General features: G+C 39.1%; 1 protein-coding gene across 1 annotated transcript in view; it reads left to right on the top strand.

Moving 5' to 3' along the window:
- The first annotated feature begins 78 nt into the window (after window positions 1–78).
- USP10 (ubiquitin specific peptidase 10) overlaps window positions 79–19,680 on the top strand; it is a 56,448-nt gene continuing 36,846 nt past the window's right edge. Inside the window, exon 1 of the mRNA XM_069793351.1 lies at window positions 79–229. Coding sequence (XP_069649452.1) covers window positions 209–229 — 21 coding nt within the window. The 5' untranslated portion in view covers window positions 79–208. The remainder of the gene's footprint in view (window positions 230–19,680) is intronic.

Here is a 19,680-nt window from a genome sequence, read left to right as displayed (position 1 = left end):
CTGCGCCTGCGCCGCCGCCGCCCGGCCGGCACGCATGCGCAGAGGCGCTCCCGCCCCGCCCCTCCCCTCCCCGGCGGCGCTGTGCGCAGGCGCAGTGCGGTGCCGCCTGCCCGCCCGGCTGGTGCGTGCGAGAGAGAAGATGGCGGCGGCGGGGGCAGCAGCGTGAGGCGCCCGGGAGACGCCGAGCTCCCCACGGACGCGGGGCGCCATGGCTGTGAACAGTGCCCAGGTACCGGCCGCCCCCGCGCTGTCGGCCGCGGGGTGTCGCGGAGGGGGGTGTCTCCGACGGGCTCCGAGGGGCGGCCGGGCCCCGCGGCGCGGTTCGCCGAGGGGGGGAGCGTGGTGGCCGGGACTAGGCCCAGGGTGATTCTGCAGCTTCATTGAATCTCCTCAGGGCGGTGGAGGGGCTTCGCTGCCGGCCGGGACGGCGGTCTCCCGCGCTCCCGGCGGCGGTCGTGCCCCGCCGAGGGGCCCAGCGTGCCGGGGCTGGCCCCCTCCTCGCCGAGCCGGTGTCACGGCGGCTGGGCGAGGGGAAGGCGGCGGAGGAGGCCTGCGGGAGCCCTTTGCGGGGTGAAGTCGGTGCTGGACCCCGTTGGGAAGAGGGGATGGTTGGAAGAGTTGATAGCTTGGGCTTTTTCTTTCTTTTTTTGGGGGGGGAGGGGGAGACAAGCGATTCTAAAATGAGAAGGGAATAAGGAGATTTGTAAACTAATCTCCCCCCCCCCCCCCCCCCGCCCAAACACTCAATAAATCTCAGTGCATTGGGGTGCAAAGGGCTGAGTGTTGCAAGATTACTATGCATGGGGATGCGTGTGCAGTTTCCCTGTCTCCCACGAACTAAACCAGCCAGAAGATTTGTGCACGGAGTAAAAAAAAAAAAAAAAAAACCAACCAAAACTGCAGTCGCGGTAGTTTTTCACTGGAAGTTAAAAGCTCGATTCCTGGTGTAATCTAGTGTGTGCTCAGAGCAAATGATTGAATGGGTTAACTTCACTATTTCTTTCCTGTAAGGCTTTTCTCCCAGAAAGCTTTAAAACAAAAATGTCAGGCAATGTGTGTGGTGCACTGAGGTGTTTATTTGCAAGACTTCATGCAACTTTGTTTTTAGCAAATAATGAAATTTAGAGAACTTTCATCGTGTTAAAGATAATTCTGTTAAGAAACCGTGTCTTTTGTGGTGGGAAATATCTTTCATAAAATCGAAGTGTTTCAAACAAGGTGATGCTTTATTCTGAATTCTGTATTTTTTTTTCTGAAGAGCAGTTAAGGTACACATCTAATGAAGTGACGCACTAGTTTCACTGACAATTATTTTTCCATAAACAAAAGCTTGTAATCAGTGAAAACTATCATGACATTTCTTGTCCAGCTTGATTTATTTATGTTTGAGAGAAAGAGGGATGTGATTTTGTTAACGTCGTGTTCTGAGGGCAGTTGCTGTTTCTGGAGTTTGCTTAAAATTTAAGATTGTTTTAAAATTTTGTATCATTCAACTTTTCTTTCAAAGTGGAGGAAACTCACTTAGTTTTGGACTTTTTTTCTTACCATCCTAATGAATGATAGTTAAAATGCACATATATCAAAAGGATTCAGTGTCCAACTCGGAAGCTCTTTTACTCGCTGCTTTCCCCTCAGTACTAGGCAGCAGTCGGTGTATGTGGTCAGTTTGATAAGACTGGGTTTTACATTGCAGCTTTTTTCTTGATTTAGAAGAATTAAGGACACTCTTGTGTCTGTACTTAATTAAGTTGGTGTACCTTGAAACAAAAAAAAGTTCAGCTGATGATGTAGTTTATGGTGAAGCGCTGCATAGCTGTAATTAAAACTAGACTGTAAATTCATCTTTAGTAGTAACTTGTACGTAGACTATTTTAAATCAACCCCCTCTATAGGCAAAGGTAGATATTTAGGTCTTGTGAGGATTACTGCTTAAATTTACAGGAGCAAATCTGTGAGATACCTTTCAGTTAATGCTTTGTTCGTGTCATTAAATACAGCTTATTTTTGTGTTTCAGTCGTCCACCCCCCCCAGTGTAAACAGTTTATTTAAATGCTGTCTGGGATTTATGTGAATACATGTTCTAGAGCAATATAGTGCTATAATGCTGAAGGAAGGTAATAATGTTTTGGACTCTTTTGGATGAACCTGAAGATAAGTTCAGGGATGTGGTTTTACATGCATGTGTTTCCTTTTTATTTTAGGATGGTAGTGTTGCAGATCAGTAGAAAAATTAGAGTTTTGATAAAGTTGTCTGTTCTGAGCAGAAGACTAAATAACATTATGTAGTCCTTATGTTTGTGTCATAAAGTAGAGACCTAGGCAAAAGTGCTTCGTTTTTCCATGTGACTGTAATTTGGGTGTACCGTAATTGAGACCTTTCTTTTTGTCACACGGGAAAAAAAGTTCAAGAAAATCATGCTCTTCTAATAGCTAAAATGCATAGTCAGATTTCTGCCAATTAATGGATTCATGTAATAATGGGCAGAAATATTTGAGTCAGTTTGCACGTTCTAACAAATGAATCATGAAACATGACCGTATCTTATATTTTCAAAGGAGCATTAATTTTGGATGGCCAGCTAGTTGGCAAGCACATGAGTATATGGTGACACAGTTTAGATACTGCTGGTCGTTTGTACCTCTGTATTCCATGTCGTTATTTCATAATCATTTAATGAGATATTTAAGTGTTGCTGTCAGTTTTCTGGGTGTGTTCTGAGTATATTCAAAAGCTGTACTTTTTTTTTTTTTTTTTAATTAAGGTGAGCTAGCAGTAAACCTGCTGTATCACTACAGGTTTTGTATGACACTACAGATGTTGAGCTGATTTAGCACTGGATATAGTTGAAACCATTTGTCATCAAGGTCATCTAAAAATCTTCTGTTAAAAACAAAAAAGAAAGACTTTAAAAACTATTTCCCTGTTTGGAAAGAGTAATACTCTGTAGGAACTGTATAAACAGTTGTTTTAGCCACTTTTCCTATTGTTTTTCATAGAAAGAATTAATACAAACGCATCATTTATAAATCTTGTGAAAACAAGTTAAGCAGAAGAAAGGATACCATAGCAGAATGAATCATTTATGCTTGTTTTGTTCTTTCACCATTACTGTGGTGTCAAATTAACTCAGTGCCATTTTAAATGTACCACATTGCCCCCAAACCCAGCTGAAGTACAAACCAGTAGAGTTTGTGTTCAGAAAAAGCTGAACAAGCTCATAAGCTGCTCATCCTCACCCAGGCCTGTGTCTGGCCTAGCAACCAGAATAACTGGAACTCAGAACATGGCATGCAATCTGACTCCCTGAAATACTGCACTGCAAACTACCGCTTTTATGGCTGGCTTGGAGTGTTGCTCCCTGGCAGGGTGTAGTTTGATGTTCCCTTAAGCCAGTGCTGTTTCTGGAAGGAAAAAAAAAAAAAAAAAGCAGCAGTCTGTAGGCATTTGTTCTGTGCTGTCATTACAGTGTATTGCCTGATGTTTGTGGGTGACCTTGATTAGGAAATCGATCTGTCTCAAAAATAATCTTAAAAAATGGTTGTTATGCACCTGGATGAGTTTCTTGTGCTAGCTTGCTTGCATCCATGCAGATGTGTCTGATGTTACAGTGTCCTTACAGGCAGAAAGAAGTGTTTGGAGAGAGGGCGATGTGGATGCTGTCAGGTTTGTGAAATACGCTGAAAACTATGGGGGACACCCTGAACACAATATGAAAGGTGTCTCTGGGCAAGGGGATTTGTAAAGAGGTGTTTGAGTGCATCATCTTGCTGTAGCTGCTGCTTCTCCCCTGTCCTGCTCAGTTGCTGTTCGGTGTTTTAAAGAGGTAAAGAAGCTGGATTTGTCTCCCCTCTCTCCCTGTTTTTCTTGGTTTTTGGTTTTTTTTTTTTGTTTTTTTTGGTCCTGCTTTCATTGCTGAGAAGGGCCTGGGTTTGTCCTTTTGCTGGAGCTTTTGCCTATGGAATGAGAAGTTGTTCTAGGCTTCCGTGGTCTTGGGAATTCAGGCTGCAGCTGAAGCTGTGAGTTTAGGTAGCCAGAAGGTATCATTTGCCTTTCTAAAATGTGAATGGTGAATCCATGCAGAGTACAGTGGGTGAATGTGGGTTGGTTAACTTAAAAAAAGGAAGTCTGGGAAAACTGACATAGAACATAAATTTGGAACTATGTGGCAGCATGCAAATAATAGAAGAAAACCCACAGGTTTTGTGAATCACTGTTACTTATTCTGTGCATTCTAGACTATAGCACTGATTTGGAGACTTTTTAGAATGGATCCAGCCATTTACCTATTAATAAAGCCAGTTTTTGTAGGCAGTTGCTTAGACACAGTGCTTTTTCCATTCATGTAGCTGTTAAAATACTTTTAAAGTTAAGTGGGGTTTTGTTTGTAGGTAAACTAAGCAGTCTCATTTCTGTTTAGCGATATACATGCAACATGCTGTGTCGTACAAAACAGCCAAATCTGTTGTAATAGAAGTTGCTGGCCTTGGGCCATTGGATTATAGTCATTTGTCACTCTAATGCCATTTCAGCAATGTAGATGTTCATTTCCAAAGAATTAAACATGCTAGAACTGCGGTTTTTCTTTTTGATGGAAGTGTCTTATGTGTGATCATTAAACATACAACTGGGGATTATGGAACAAAGGGTTATGCTTCATGGTGGAAAAAAGTGTGTGTGTGTACATGCATGTGTGTATATATACACACACGCGCGCGAACACTCCATAATGGAGCAGTCTGGTGTTTTAAAATTGGGATTCTAAATCCTATTTTTACTTTATGAAATTATAACGTGTGTGTTTAAGACTCCATGTTTTAAGTATTCCCAATAATGGTGTCATGTTGATTATTTTTAAAACACTTTAAAGGTTTTCCTTAGATTAGCAGTCATGTTAATATATTCATTAACGCACTAATAGAGTAAAATTTTGAAGTACGTTAGTCTTTTTCGTTTTGTGCTTGACTTTTTAATACCTAATTTAATTGCAGATGCTCTTGATATTTTAGATATGTCTAAGAACTTTTCCTCCTTGTTTGACAGCATAAGATTTACTGATTTTTTTTATTTTTTTTTGGTGTGCGCTACAAGGTCTGTTTTTTCTTCAGCTGTAGTTAGGCAGAAGGTAGCTTAAATCACAGTAGCCCTAATAAAGTGTTTGTGTAAGGCTTATTTAAATCATACATCTTACAGAAAAGCACGTGTTTAAAATAAAATTAAGAAAGGCCTTCCTGAGATCCTATGATAGTCACAAGTGTTAGAGCTGTACAGACTGAAAGAAACGTGCAAGAGTGCTTTTGGGAATTTTGCAGCTTATAGTATTGTATGTGACTTCATATGATGTATGGAAGTTTTAAAAGAAGCATTGTATGTTATTTGCATTGGAATTACAGTAGGAAAGAAAGGGATATGGATCACCTTCTGTTGAATGGAATATTAACACAAACTGGAAAATCACTTAAGCGTTCTGTAACTTTTTTACTTTGTTAAAGTAAACCCCCTGATTTGGGTTCAGCTTTGAGGTAGAAGAGAAAAATGCCCTATCTGTAAGAAACTGTAAAGAATAACATATGTCTAAAGGTTGTGTGAAAAGATGCATTTAAAAAAAAACCCTATAAGAAAGTAGGTTTTCTTCAAAGAATTCTGTGTATGAAAGACTTCTCTCTGTTCGTCTGAACCTGAAACTGAACATAGTAGCAGAAATAACAGTGCTGTATTCCCTCAGCGCAGCGGGCATGTTTTTTCATAAAACATTTAGAGCCTGCTGTAGTGATTCACAGGTTTCCTGCCTCATTTTTCCCCATGAATGTTGCAGACCAGCAATGGATTTACCAGTGTAACTTAAAATACAGAAGTTGTATATCATTCATGCAAAGAAGTGAAGGCTTTTGTCGTGAAAATGTTCTGTCTTGGAGTGGGATTCCTTTGTTGGTAGTGTAGCAACATGTTACCAATAGCGATTCTTACAAGTGTCAAGGCAATGTTCCTATTTTCATGAGTACTTAACAGCTTTGCCATATGCACATACCTGTCTCAGCCGGAACATGTATGTAATTTGCTCTTTAGCCTGTATTACAAAAATACACGTATGTTTTAAGTTGGTTGAAGATAACCTGTTATTAGCATTGAAAACTCCTAGAATGCAAGTGGGATTACCAAGTATTGAGTGACAAGAGTGACTTTAGATGTGCTGACTTTCATTGTGTGAACGTATCAAGACTTCGAATGCTGTACGTGGTATGAAACCACAGGTATTCTCACTCCTGGTTGTCTGGTGAAGCAGAGTTCCTGTTGCACATGGCTCTCGTTTGAACAGGCTGAGTGTAAGTTTTAAAGAGGGAAATGAATTCAAAGCTAACCTTCTTTACAAGGTGGGAGTTAAAGAAATTACTCTGACAGGAAAAGAGGGGAGATAAAGGCAAGATATTGATAATTGCTTTGATTCTTGCTGTAAGCATTAGAACGGACGGAGAGGGAAATGGAAAAAGTTCAGTTGCTTAGCTTAATGGTAGCAACAAGCAATTAGATTAATTGTATTCAAATAATGTTTTTGGACTGTGCTACTTAGGAGGGTATTTGGTTAAAAATGATGCTATACCGGTACGTAATATGGGATGGTTTTGTCTTTTTAAACCTGAGTAGGTATGATAAAAGGAGAGGGAAATAAATCAGAGAGAGTCATTGTGAGCACAAGTTACAGTTCCATTGGAAGAAGAATCAACTTGTTTTGAGTTCCAGTCTACTTCAGTCGATCCATCAAATCATATGGTCTCTAATAATAGCTAGCTGTTACCAAAGAAAATAAGAAATAGTGCTGTAATGTCCTTAAAGCATGGAAAATCTCACTTTCTGTTCCTCTGCTGCCTTTGGGATGCAAAACCAAAGCTGCCACTGTTTGAAAATTTCTGTGGAGCACTGTAGTTTATTGATACAAAGTTGGAAAAAAGTCAAAGATAACTTAATTGGGCAATTCCCAATACTCATTTTCTTCTTCTCAGCTAAAGGCTGTGACCATAGGCTATTGGCCCTTAAGAAGAAGTTTAAGCTCCCAGGTAGTGAAAGCTCCTTAACAAATCTTAAGACAACAAAAAAAGGGTTTATGCTGTTAATATGCTTTCATAGCAAGCAAGAATGAGATAAATAAAATTATCATCCTGGCATTGCAAGCAACAGAAAACGTAAGTGCAGGAGAATCGTAATAGTGTGAAAGAGTAGTCAGCTTTCAGAGCAGAAGAAATAAAGCTCTTGAGTTTGCTCATGTTAACAGGTTTGCATTCTCAGTCTTTTGAACTTTACCTTTGTTCAAACACAACACTGAATTGTGGTGGTCACTCTTGTTGCTGTGAGTCAAAACGACTGTAAATACCAGATGCTGGCATGCAGCGTTTCAGATGTTGCCAGACTCAGAGTTTCCTTAATTGGGGAGGATAAAGGCAATGGACATGTATTACACTTAGTACTAATGATTGTCACATAAAGGCCATTATGGTTTTCTGCTTTGGTGTAACTGCATCCTTAATACAGAGATTTCCCTGAGGTCTCATCAGTGTTCACCCCTGGAACGATGCGTTAGGGCAGTTGTGCACACTTTTTTCCTTCGCTTTATGCTGCTGCTAGTAATGGTGGGTACCACCTTCAGAAGTTGTGGTGGACTAGAGGGATCCCTCATTCCCAGAAGCAATGCTCAGTTGTGTGCTGAGCTATACAGCATGTGCATGTACAATATTTACATGGTAATACGACTTTATAGTTAGTCTGAATTCTTCAGTTTTTTCTAGCCAAAAATCTTAGGGCTTAGCTAAGAGCTAAGGTGTTTTATAGCCGTTTGGTTTGCATACCAAGTTTTGTGTAAGTGTTTGTGCTTCAAATTTATTTTTTGACAGCTTAAAAAAAAAGCTCTTGTAATTAGTGAACAACTGCTTATTATATTACCTTTGAAGGTCAGCTCCAAGTATGATTGTCCAACACATCCAGTGTGTTTACTGAGTATCCAGAGGTTGCAATATTTGATAACGGTAGATATCACTAATTTGAAACTTTTGTTCAGTTTGTATTTTCTGTCTTATTTGCAAAACAGCCATTTCGAACAACCGTATGAGTGACTGATTGTGTTTACCAAATGTTTTTATGATTTGCAAGATTTTTTTAATTGGATTTGGGACCAAAGGAGGTAATGTACAGCCACATGAGAAGCATGTTCTTTCAAAAGCTGCCTAAATTGGTGGGTTTTGGAAGTGGAAAGTATTGTAAATTCACAATGCGCAGGCTGAAATATGAGGGTGTGGTTTCATCGTTGTTGCTCAAGCTTGTCAGCGTTGTGGATTAGATGGCAATTTGCTCGTATTTATGTGGGGTCCCCTAAAATACTCTTGCTCCTTTGTACAGTAGGCAGATGAGGGAGAGGATAGAAGGTGCTGGAGTTGCAGACGTGCTCGTGGAGGTGAGGGGTGTGAGCAGGGACGCTGCAGACAGCAGCTGCTTCTGTCCTTGCAGTGAGTAAGCTGAAGAGCCAGTGCTGCGTTGTGTTTGTCTCCCCTGCTGTGTATCCATATTTCTGTTTGTAGATGGTGGACGTGCAGGCCAAGGAAGTGGCCGTCTCCTTCCTGGATGGAGGGGGTATATGAGCTATCGGTTGTGAACTGTCATCTCAGAGCCTTGTGGGCCTTATCAGTAATAGTATGTCAGAGTATACTCTGGTTTAGTTCCCCTTTCCTCCTCAGAAAGCAAGAGAATTTCAGTATCTTCAATATTGTAAACGTGTTGGGAAATATCTTGAGTGCTCTGTTTTGCATTCTGTTCATTCATATGTGCAAAAGAAATCAGAATGCTAAGAGAAGATCTCGTATAAGGAAAGACATGAAGTAGCACCACTATCAGTATTATTCTTTTGAAATGAGCTACCTAAAAAAACCCAAGTTCTAAAATTGACAGCGTTGTTATACAGTAAACCTACTGCCATATTCATGCCCAGTTTTTAATGCTGCCATTGAAAAATATGGGTGTTTATTAGGCTTACTATCTGTGTTTTAGTTGCAGCAGTGCATTAATTTGTGCATTTGTTTTAACAGTTATCTTGCATCTACATAAAATTGGGTTGCAGATGCTTAAGCTTTAAAACTATCTCAGGAGGAGGTGGCGTATGTGTGGTGTCCCAATTTTCATTTTAACTTGCATGCCACTTCAAAATACAAAGTTGCTGTCATGGGCAGTGCCAGATCCTCTCAAGTTTCCGCCTGCCACTTACCATGCATCAGGCTGGTAGAGGAAATGGCTGCATATATACTGAGAATCAAAACAATAGATGTTGTCCTCAGTTTCTGTCTGCCAGGGGGACGTACAGCATACACATGTCATGTGGTGAAGTAGTGGAAGGGGCTTGAGTTCCTGCAGAGAGAAAATAGAGTAAGAACCTCTGTAGAATTACTCTCAAACTTCAGCAGTTACAGAGCTTAAAATGTAGGAGACTTTATTATGTGGTGATAGTTGTGTTTTGTTTCTGTGATCCCCTTGAGTCATTTACCGATCATTGTGTTTTTTGCAAGTTCTCTGGTTTATTTTTGGCTGTTTCTCTATGAGATTATAACCCATTTTTGGCACGTCACAACTCACAAAGGGGAAAGTCTCATTCTTTCTTGCTCCTGGCCACTTGCATCTTTTGTTTTATGCTGGTTCCTTATCTTTTCTTAACCCTCCTTCCCCCAGTGCAATAAATAAATAATCTGGATAATTTTCTCTCAGTTTGAGTATAATCGTCTTGCTGATCATTCAGCGTGTGCCAGAACTGGCACAGGGGAAGAGGTGGGATTGTGAATCCGGCAAAATGAAAAGGTGAGTAAAACCTGTGTGGCCTTGGTGAATGGAGCAGGTGATGCTTGCTTGTTTTCTCTTACTGTCACTGTTAAAGGTGTAGTGCCTTGCCGGGGTGGTTACCCCTGTACAAGCTCTGGGTATCATTAGCTTTTGCATTGTCTTTTTTTTATTCTCAGTGGCCAGTGTGGTTTTGATAGGACTTTGCACCACATTTAGATTAATACTAAACTTTCTAGGTTAAATCTCACTCAGCTGTAGTTCTAAGCATTCATCACTTCTGAAATGTAGGGTTGAGATGTGAAGTTAGGCCTTCAGAAGAGGCGTATCAGTCCTGGGTAGGTGGGCTCAACTGCCTTCTGAAGGTGCTAATCTGTATTCCTTGTCAGGATGGAGTCCAGGTAGCTAATTTTTACCTCACCTAATCTTAGCCATCTTAAATCCTGCCCTGAGTAATTGCTTGTGAAAAGCATTGTGTGGGTGATTTGGCTAGGCATGGTGCTGTTAGGGATAGATTTTAGTTTTCCACAACATTTAGCTGCACTTTTCCTACTTTTCTTTATCTTCCAGTGTATTTTTCAGCTTGCTTTTCAAACTGGAACAGTGGTCTCCTTACTGCCCAGGGTGGAATTTTCCCCTGGAAGGGGTCTGTATTGATCCTGTGAGGCATTAGTCCTCGTGAAGATGTGAGTAGTGGAAATAAGCAAAGAAAATATTGAATGTACACAAACTAGCGGGAATCAAATGAACATACAAGAAGCCTGAATTTTTGTGCAGCTTTGCTTTTGATTACTTGATTTGAGAGGCATAGTTTTTAGTGTAATTTCCTTATCTTAAATAATAGGGTGCCATCCTGAATCTCACATGCTGTATCTGCAAGGTTAGCACCTTTGCATACATGAAAAGGGCGTCTGCTATTAAAGCACATGAAGCAATTCACAGGAGAGGGAGTATTATTACAGGAGCTGAGATACATACTGCTGTAACTGAATCAAAGAGCCTTCTGACTAACAGTTGAAGGATTATGTGATTCCAGAATTTTGGGTGACAGTTCAGCTTTTGGAGAGGAGGGTGGTCTGGCAGGCACAGATCAGTTCTTTCAATTTCTTTTTTTTTTTTTTTTTCTCCTGTGCTGTCTCTACAAATAACTTCAGATCCTGTGTCATCTCTTCATCTAACTCTTGTTCCTCATCTTTGGCCTCATCAAGCCAATTGTAATCTCCTTGAACCACTTAAAAATGTAGTCATAGTCAAACTTGTTTAATTTCTTAAAACTCAGGGTCTCATTGCACTTTCTCTTCCCAGAGCTCTACCTCTCTTTTTTTCTTTTTAATAACCTCATCCAAGTCTAGATGTATTAGTTTTTACTTTTTTAAATCATGGATTTGGTGGATAAAAGTTGCCTGTGAGGTAAATCCAAGTATAGTAAGCACAGAAGAAGAAAAGCTTTTCTCTGCCAGGGCGCTGCCAAGCACCTCTGAAGCTTGCTAGCTGGAAGCCATTACAGGGAAAGCCTGTCTTTGTCCTGGTAGCCCAGAGCATCCTGCCTTGCCGGAGTAGGAATGTACTGGCTCCTTAGTGCTATGAACTATGTGGATGGTAGAAAAGATAGTGCATGTGCTGTTCTTCCACCTGGAGGAATTGAGAGAAACTCATAGAAAACCATCCCTCAAAATCTTAGTTGCTAAAATACCTGCTAAATAAAGATTTTGTAAACCTCAGAAAAATGCTGATTTATACAGCATGTCTGGAATTTGGGTGGACTGCTGTGACGTGTTCAAAGACAATTTGCTACTTAATGTGGCCAAAGCAGCGTTCTCCAGATGCAAAACTGATCTTACTACCGTGTTCTTAGAAGTTTGTTCTGCTGTAGGTATCTGGCACAAAAGGTTGCAGCCCTAATGATTTTTGTCTGGCAGCGAAAAAAAATGGCTAACATCAAGGCTTTTCTGCTGGGAAGTATTAGATAAAATTAGTCAGATAGTTTTGCCTGCCCCACCTATAATAAAATAGTAGTTAAACTGGCTGTGTTCTTGAGTAACTTCATGTTCCAACTTCTCTCTCCTCAGTGCTTATCAGGCTATAGTAAATCAGAATAATTCAGGTGTTAATTATTTTTCTTCTTCGTTATAGGAAGAGTTTACAATTTGTGCGTTAGACTCAGTAACTAGTTCAGTGCAAGCAGAGCTTGAAGTAAGTGTGTTTGCTCAATTATGAGCAACCAGCTTGAAGCTGGTGTTTTCAAACTCTACAAGGGTGTGAAGATAGAGGCTTAGCAACAGGTGTTTTACCAAGAAAGTTCTTGAATTCAAAACTGAGGAAGGACCTGTCTACCCATTTTGGAAGTATTTATTTTTCTTTTGATATTTGCAAGGACTGCTGCTTGGAGAATTTAATGGGAAAGTATTTTTGTTTGGCTTTTATTTTGATTTAACATTGCAAGAAAATAGATTGGAAAATGTTACTTCTCTGAATCACTGGCAGATGTTCTGTGGGCTTCTAGTGGTGGAGCTGCTGGTGTAAAGGTGTCAGAAATTCCATCTTTTGCTCTCCAAAAAGCTAAGATTTGATGTAATCAGCCCTGACAATTCAGTTGTTATCCTCCCTCTTGCTTGCTGTCTGGAGTGCACTTTCCAGGTATTCCTGCTGTAGTCCCAAAATGGCTGCTCTTCACTGCAGTTCTTGTTTGTGTAACACATGAACGTATATTCTTACCTTGGGCTCCGGTGGAAGGTACAAGGAAGATACTTCCTAAGCAAGAATACCTGATGCTCTCTAACAGGATACAAATTAAAAGGTATATAAAATGTATATGGAGTCATCCTGTTGCTGGGCTGTTGCTTTATGATCACATGTAAGTGATACAGCTGCATTGCCCTCTTTATACTATTATTATTTACAAAATAAAATTGTGGCTGGGTTTGGACATAATTTTTTTTTTTTCTTTCATTTTGTGGAACAGAGGAAACATATCAATTGGGGAAAGCTTTAAATGTGAAAGAGCAGAGTTTTTTTGCTGGGGTAGTCCTGCTTTGGAGACCAGAAGATAAGAGAGTCTTTCTGTAGTTGGGGAAGGTACTCATAAATGCAATGGTGTCTGTGTAAGGTGATGGGTGGTTGTTCTTCCACTCCCTTTTTACCCCCTCTACTAACTACAATCAGCACTTCATAGACGGCTTCCTTGGGCTGGTTGTGCTTTGTAGCAGCTGCTGTTTGTTTGAAATGGAAGAATGCCAACAAGCACCTAACTTTTGGTAATAAAGTCAAGAGTGTGCATAAACAGAATTTGTTTGGGTGTAAGAAACTGACTCGTGTTTTGGAAGCTTTTTGTATGGTTATTGTTTGGTGTGTTGCTCTTACTTGAAATACGTAATGTGATTGATGAAAATGAATAATAAAGAGTCCCACATGCTCTGTTTTTGTGAAGATTTGAATTACAATCTTCAGGATAAACTGCTCTGATCCATGTTGTGTCCCCATGATAGTGTCAGGCTGTAGGGGCCATTTGTTCGTTAAACCTGCCCTTCCAGTAATGCTGTGGCTACAGCTGAAATTTCACCAACTTGTGTTTTCATACTAGCCAGTGATCTGTTTTTTCCTCTGATCAGAAAGTGAGCTTTTGAGAATGATAATTCTTTTTTTTCATAATGGAATAAATTCCCCTCACATTAATTCATGTAAAATGTGTGGAAAATTCCTAACTTCAGCTGCAAGAATTCTGTAATAACATCCAAGAAACCCTGAATTGGGGGGGGGAAGGGAAGGTACACTCATGTGCTATATTTTTGAGCCTTTGCTTAAATGGTAGACAGGCAGAGCTGCATTGACTCATGGGCTTAGCTGACCTACATTTACCTAGCTGTGATCTTTCTCCAGGCACTGTGTAGATTTGTTAATATTCTAGTTTTAAGCTGTAGGCTAGTGATAAAGGACTATAAGCTGTACTAAGAGTTTGCTCATGATTCGTTGCATTTTCAACTGTTAAAAGCTTTAATATGCAACTACTCTGCATTAAAGTAGAGCTTCATTTCCATATATTTTTATTTATAAAAATGGACTTTATTTTTCCATAAAGAGGATAGATCAGCATCGGATTTTCTCAGAAATGGATTTGCCTAAAGTACTACTATTTAGGCTGTCATACAGCTGTAAATATATGGCCAGTGGTCTTCATAGCACCTGGTTTTGGGTTGTTGCTTACAAATTCAGAATCTAAAAAAAACCAACCCCAAAACCAAACCTGTTTTTCAGTTTCACAATTTTGTCTGTGTTTTTTATAAGCGTTTAACCAGTAAGTTTCTTGAGATTTGGAAGTTAGAAGACCTTGTTGTATCAAATGAAGTAATTGTGTAGTAAGACTTGATGGATTTCAGCTCAAAAGGAAGGAGAACCTGAGGGAAGGTTGTCTTTCCCCTACACTTTCCAGAAAAAAATAGGCAAACCTTGACAAAATGAAAGAGAAGTAAAGGGTGAGGGAGAAATAACCTTACTTGCTGCTGAGATGACTAATGTAAGAGCTTTTTCTCTGCTAATAAAACCCAAGTGTAGTCATATGCATGTGCCCTTTTTCCTTGCCAGAAAACAGACTTCTGTCTGAATGGTTCATTTTCTTCCTCTACCACAGCCTATCCCGGTAGCTTTAAGAATAAGTACACTTTGTAGAAGTAGCTTGGTGAGCAAGATTGTATAGTTTATGGTATACATAAACTATTTCATAATTTCAATTTATATGTGAACTAGTTTTGACTTGTTAGGCCTTCTGCTTAGATACAGTTGAGTTATTCCTTGCCACTATTAGTAAAAGCTGTATTTTTAACTTGTTTGTGGAGAAGCAGTTGAAATGGGAGTATTTGCAGCTTAAACTAATTTGACTGGAAGAGCTGAAGCTCTTGGGTTAATAGGTGAAAGCCATGTTAATTCTTCTTGAAAGCAGAAGTTGACACTTCATTTTCCTAGCTTTCTTCTAGCACAGGTGATGCCAAGATGATGATGCATCAGCAGTGCTATTTCTACCCATTTTTCTAGGACAAGCAGCTGTGTAACATGTACTCCTCCTCCTTGTATTCCTCCAGGAGAGTGTTCGTGTTGCTACACTGGAATACCGGTGGAGATTTCATTACAGGCAATGGGGTAATATTAGCATTCATTTTTTAAGTGGTTAAGGAGAGCACAGCAAAAACAGTTGATGTGGAGAGAGCTTGCAGGTCAGGCATTTTAATCTTTTGTGGTCTTCGGAGAACTTTTCCCCCCCTGTCTTGGAATTAGTTCTGTGGCTGCTGCTTTTGTCTGCATAGTTAAGATGCCACTTGGTCAGTTATGGTAATCAGAGTTATTGTACAAATATAAAAGTAATCTTACTTTCATTCCTGTGCGGTAGAGAACAAATTTTCTTGTATAGATTTGGTTAATTGGTTTTATGTAATTTGTGTTAGTTACCTAGATGTAGTTAGTATCTTGAAGATGTAAAGGTGGTATAATTGATGAAATGTTTTGTTCAAAGTGGTGTAGAATCTGCTGGACTGCAGATGTTAATAGTATTGTAATCATATTATAGAGATTAGCTTAGAAACTGATTCTAGTTTTATTGCAACTGGTAACACCAGTGACTGACAATCAGGAGGGTTTGGGTTGTTGCTCAGAGAGGTATTATAACAGGTGGGTTTTTTTAAAGAGAACTAATGTTGGGAGGCAGGTACTTGATGCAGGAAAATTTGATCTCTTGCAGCATGTCAGACTGAATGCTGAAATTGGCGAGACCAGCTCGCCTAGTGAGCTTTGGAAACGCAAGCTGAAAGTCCTTTCCACTATACCACCTTCAACAGTGTCATTCAATATTCTTGACTTGTATTATAAAAAAAATGTATTGCAAATGTCATATACTTTTAAAAAAATTTCTCATCTGCAGAGTATTTGTATAATATTCTAGTCTCACAATTTTAAGTTCTTCAAGAAAGTGACAAAGATACAGGTCTTCTGATGTCCTCTCTTCAGGAGTTCAGAACTACAGTTGTATCTGGTTCTTTCAAGCATTTTCAGGAATTTAGTTGTAACTTCTTTTTTGGTACTCTCCAAAGCTGTATGAGAATATTTTGAATTCAGTCCTCAGACCTTAATTGCAAAATCTTGATGGGTAGAAATAAGGCAAATAAATCTGAAGTACTGGTAACATAAGAAAGTTTAATTAAAAACTGGAGTACCCATACCACCAGCAACTTCATGTGAAAAGAGATGCTGTTTTAGAACTGCACAAAGTATCTTTAATTTTGCATTGATTTTTTTTAATCTATGCTAGTTATTGTGTTGGTATCTGAAGGGAGAGATTTTGTGTCTGTCATGTATCCTCTGCCTAATGCTGTCTCATTTTTAAGGTTTATTCCAGCATTTTTTTCTTTTATTTTCATCTTTGGTCTCATAGATGTGAGCATCTGCAAGAAGACATTCACATTTGAAAAATCCCAGAAGTTCAGAGTATCTTGACACTAGCATTTAAAAAAAGAGTGGAAACCAACCCTTGTGAATAATTTTCTTTTTAAAGCGATTGGTTGATAAACCTCAGTATGGAAGGTACTAGATGGAAAAAAACATTAATTTCTGATCATGCAGTGTAAGAAAGGCATTTTGTTATGTTGGTATATGTTTACTCACATTAGTTAAAATCATGTTAATTTTAATGTTTAATAACATACTGTACATCTCCAGTAAATGGTCAAATTGGGTTACAGTCATGAATTGCAAAATGGAATAGATCCATCAGTATGTTTTGCGTTTGCTATTTTGTTTTTCCATTCCAAAGGAGAGGTTTGGAAACACTGACGAGAAAGTGGAAAGGTAGTAGAGATAGGGTTCCCCCCCCCCCCAAGAATTTCACAAAGCCTTGTCCTCTCCACACCCTCATGCCCCTGCCTCCCCCCCAGAGGAGACTGTTATTTTCCATCTGTTTTTCTTATACAGCTGCAAGTGGAAGATCATTGAAATTTATATGGTACTGTTTTGACATTGCTCTTAATCTGTAGCAGAAATCAAGCTCACCAGAGTGAGCTATCTGAAGGGATCCTTGAATACACTTAATGCAAGGCTAATGATAGCTCTGCAGAGTTGAATAATCTGGAGAGTAGTGTGAGAAATGCAGTGTGAAATATGTGCTCCCAAAAAAGTGAGAGAGGATTCCTTCCCAGGAGCCAGAACAGAAAGCTTCTATGTAGGTTGCAGAGATGGTTTGAGAAGGAGAGGGAGATCAGATTTGACTCTGAATTAAGCCTCTTAAGGATTATGTATCTTTAAAAGTAAGTCTAGGGGTAACATTACAATCAGAATGTTTCAAAACTTCTCCCCAGTATTTTCTTAGAGTTTTTCTTCCAAATCCAGTGTTGGTGTAAGACTGCACTCTCTCTTCTAAGCATTGTTCATGCTCTACCTTGTGAGTTACTACTTACACCATTGACTACTATTTAGCATGTTTTTCAAGCAGATGCTTTTTTTTGTCTGAGCATATAAATCAAAATTAGCTTTTGAAATATGTAATTGAGTGCCAAACAGTATTTTTTGCGTGGAGAAAGCTGGATTTCCCCCCCCCCCCCCCCTTAAAATGAAATTTTTGTAGAGCTCTAATTAAGCTTCAACTTTTCACTGGTAGTGTTTTTAAATATTTGGGGTTTGCATGTTGCCATACATGCTTTAGTTTATGTACTATCGATGGTAATAGGCATGGATTTTGCTAACTGGGACAATTCAGCTGTCTGTTCATATGCATTGTCGCAGCGATTGTGCTCATCCTTTGCTCAGGTAACTGTAAAGTTGTAGTAACTGTAAAGTAAGAGGCTGTTGATGTACTGACACATCGGTAATGGTCAGCATGACAAGCAGCTTACCTCTGAGCAGATCACAATCCCTTGCCTGCATTAGAGCTGATGGTAAGCAGGCTGTATCTGAAACCCACTTTTTGCTTGGAACTTGTGTGGTGAAGTCCCAGTCTATTATCTGTGATTGAGACCTCGGAGTACTGTGACGTACAGGTAAGTTTAGAGGTTGATACAGTGTATGGCAAATTCGAGTTTGGCATTTAAAGGAATCAATTTGATGTAGTCCTAATGGATATGTTTGTTTCTTACGCAAATGCACACCTGAAAATACTAAAACTGGAATTGAAATAGTGTGAAAGCTTTAACACATGCTAGCATATCTCTGCTCTGTGTTTAAATGTTGTTTACAGAATGTGGGGTAAATTAATGCTGATTGTGAGAAGCTTGTATAGGAATTGTGTAAATAATTAAACTTTTGTTTGATTGTTCCAAACTGACAAATAAAATCTAATTATTGGACAAAAGCTAACTTTGAGGCTTTTGAAATTATGTGGAATAATTTAGAGTGTACAAGCTAGGACCCCAAAAGCTCATACTGATAATGAGATTATTTCTTGTAAGGGTGTATTGGTTTTACAAAATCCTAGTGCTCTCTTGCTTAAATATGCTTACTACTTAAGCATTTCAGTTGCAGAAAAACCTTTTACATTTGAATTAATGGTTCAGAGTAAGTACTACAGTCATGTTTTTCTGAAGCTGTTTCACAGCTAAACCAAGTATTTTCTTACACAGAGATCATTTGTATAGTGCTAGGCACACTGATTCATTGAGGTGTAGGATGGACAGACAGCAGGCAGGGAGCTAGCGTGGTATTTCAGGTTGCTTAAAATGTAATGGCTTTCCCCTCTGCGGCCTTTTTTTGTGTAGATTGTTATACTTCCCAAGTGATGTGAAATCTCAGTTCTCTTCCACTTCAACATGTAGTTGTGCCTTAAAAAGGGTAGAAAATTCTGTCGTGCTAGCAGAGGGTGCTGTGTGTGCAGCTTGCAGAAATCTTATTTCTTGAGAGCCAGAGGACAGGAAGGTCGGTTAAGTTGGGTAGGTTTAATGTCATCATCAGTCATATGGCCTAGTAAGTTTATTTTGAAACACTATTTTTCTCAGTTATGCAGGCATCTTTTAACTGGTTTACTTTGTGTTTGCAGGTGTAAAGCATCGTTAAATAAAGCCATAAAATCAAATAAAATTCTGGTTTCTTCAGGCCCAAATGGGATGGGGTTTTTTTGTGTTAGAGTCAGACTAGGATTAGTTTTTGGGTTAGATGTTGATAATATGTTTTAAATTAAGAAGAAACAGTTGCATAGACACAGCATTTCCCTATGTGAATACATCATTATATAGTAAAACCATTCCATTAAGATAGTATTAATGATAATTTTGTTTCACTTTTGTTTGGTGTTCCCTAATTAAAAAAGAAGCACTTATTTTGCTCAGAAGTACCAGGCCTGTAACACCTCAGTTAAAAATGCTGGTAAATTAAAAGATTGTGTTATTATATGGAAGAATTAGGGTTGGATTTAGATAACTTTTAGTAGTCTGGAGTTGAGATTTGTTTTGCTTTGAGGCATGACTGCATCAAAAATATCTCTTAAAAACATAATTTAGTTATGATTCAGCAAGTGTTTTTTTTAGGCATGTTTTTGGAATATGATAAATTCTAGCTGGTATGTTACTGAATAAAAATGACTTGGTTATATTGAGAGCATAAGCCAAGTTTTAAGTCCTGTGCCAAGAACTGCGAAACCATTCACAAGTACAATTTAGGGATACTGTTCTGTTTAGGTGTTGTACTGTCTCAGTTGGTAGTTAGCAGCTGATTAGTGAAGGGTTTTTTTTTTAAAGCATTAATTGTTTCACTGGGCTTCAAACATTGTATCACAGATGTTCCAGTTTATTTTGACTGTTGGAATTGTTTGTCGACTAAACCAGATTATATTAATATTTGTTTAAAAACACTGAAGGGCATTAAAATGGTTAAGCTCTTTCCACACATAAAAGTGATACACATATAAATA

The sequence above is a fragment of the Haliaeetus albicilla genome, chromosome 10 (genome assembly GCF_947461875.1).
Source record: "Haliaeetus albicilla chromosome 10, bHalAlb1.1, whole genome shotgun sequence".
In the NCBI taxonomy this organism is placed as follows: domain Eukaryota; kingdom Metazoa; phylum Chordata; class Aves; order Accipitriformes; family Accipitridae; genus Haliaeetus; species Haliaeetus albicilla.
This window is presented reverse-complemented; position numbering and strand designations above follow the sequence as displayed.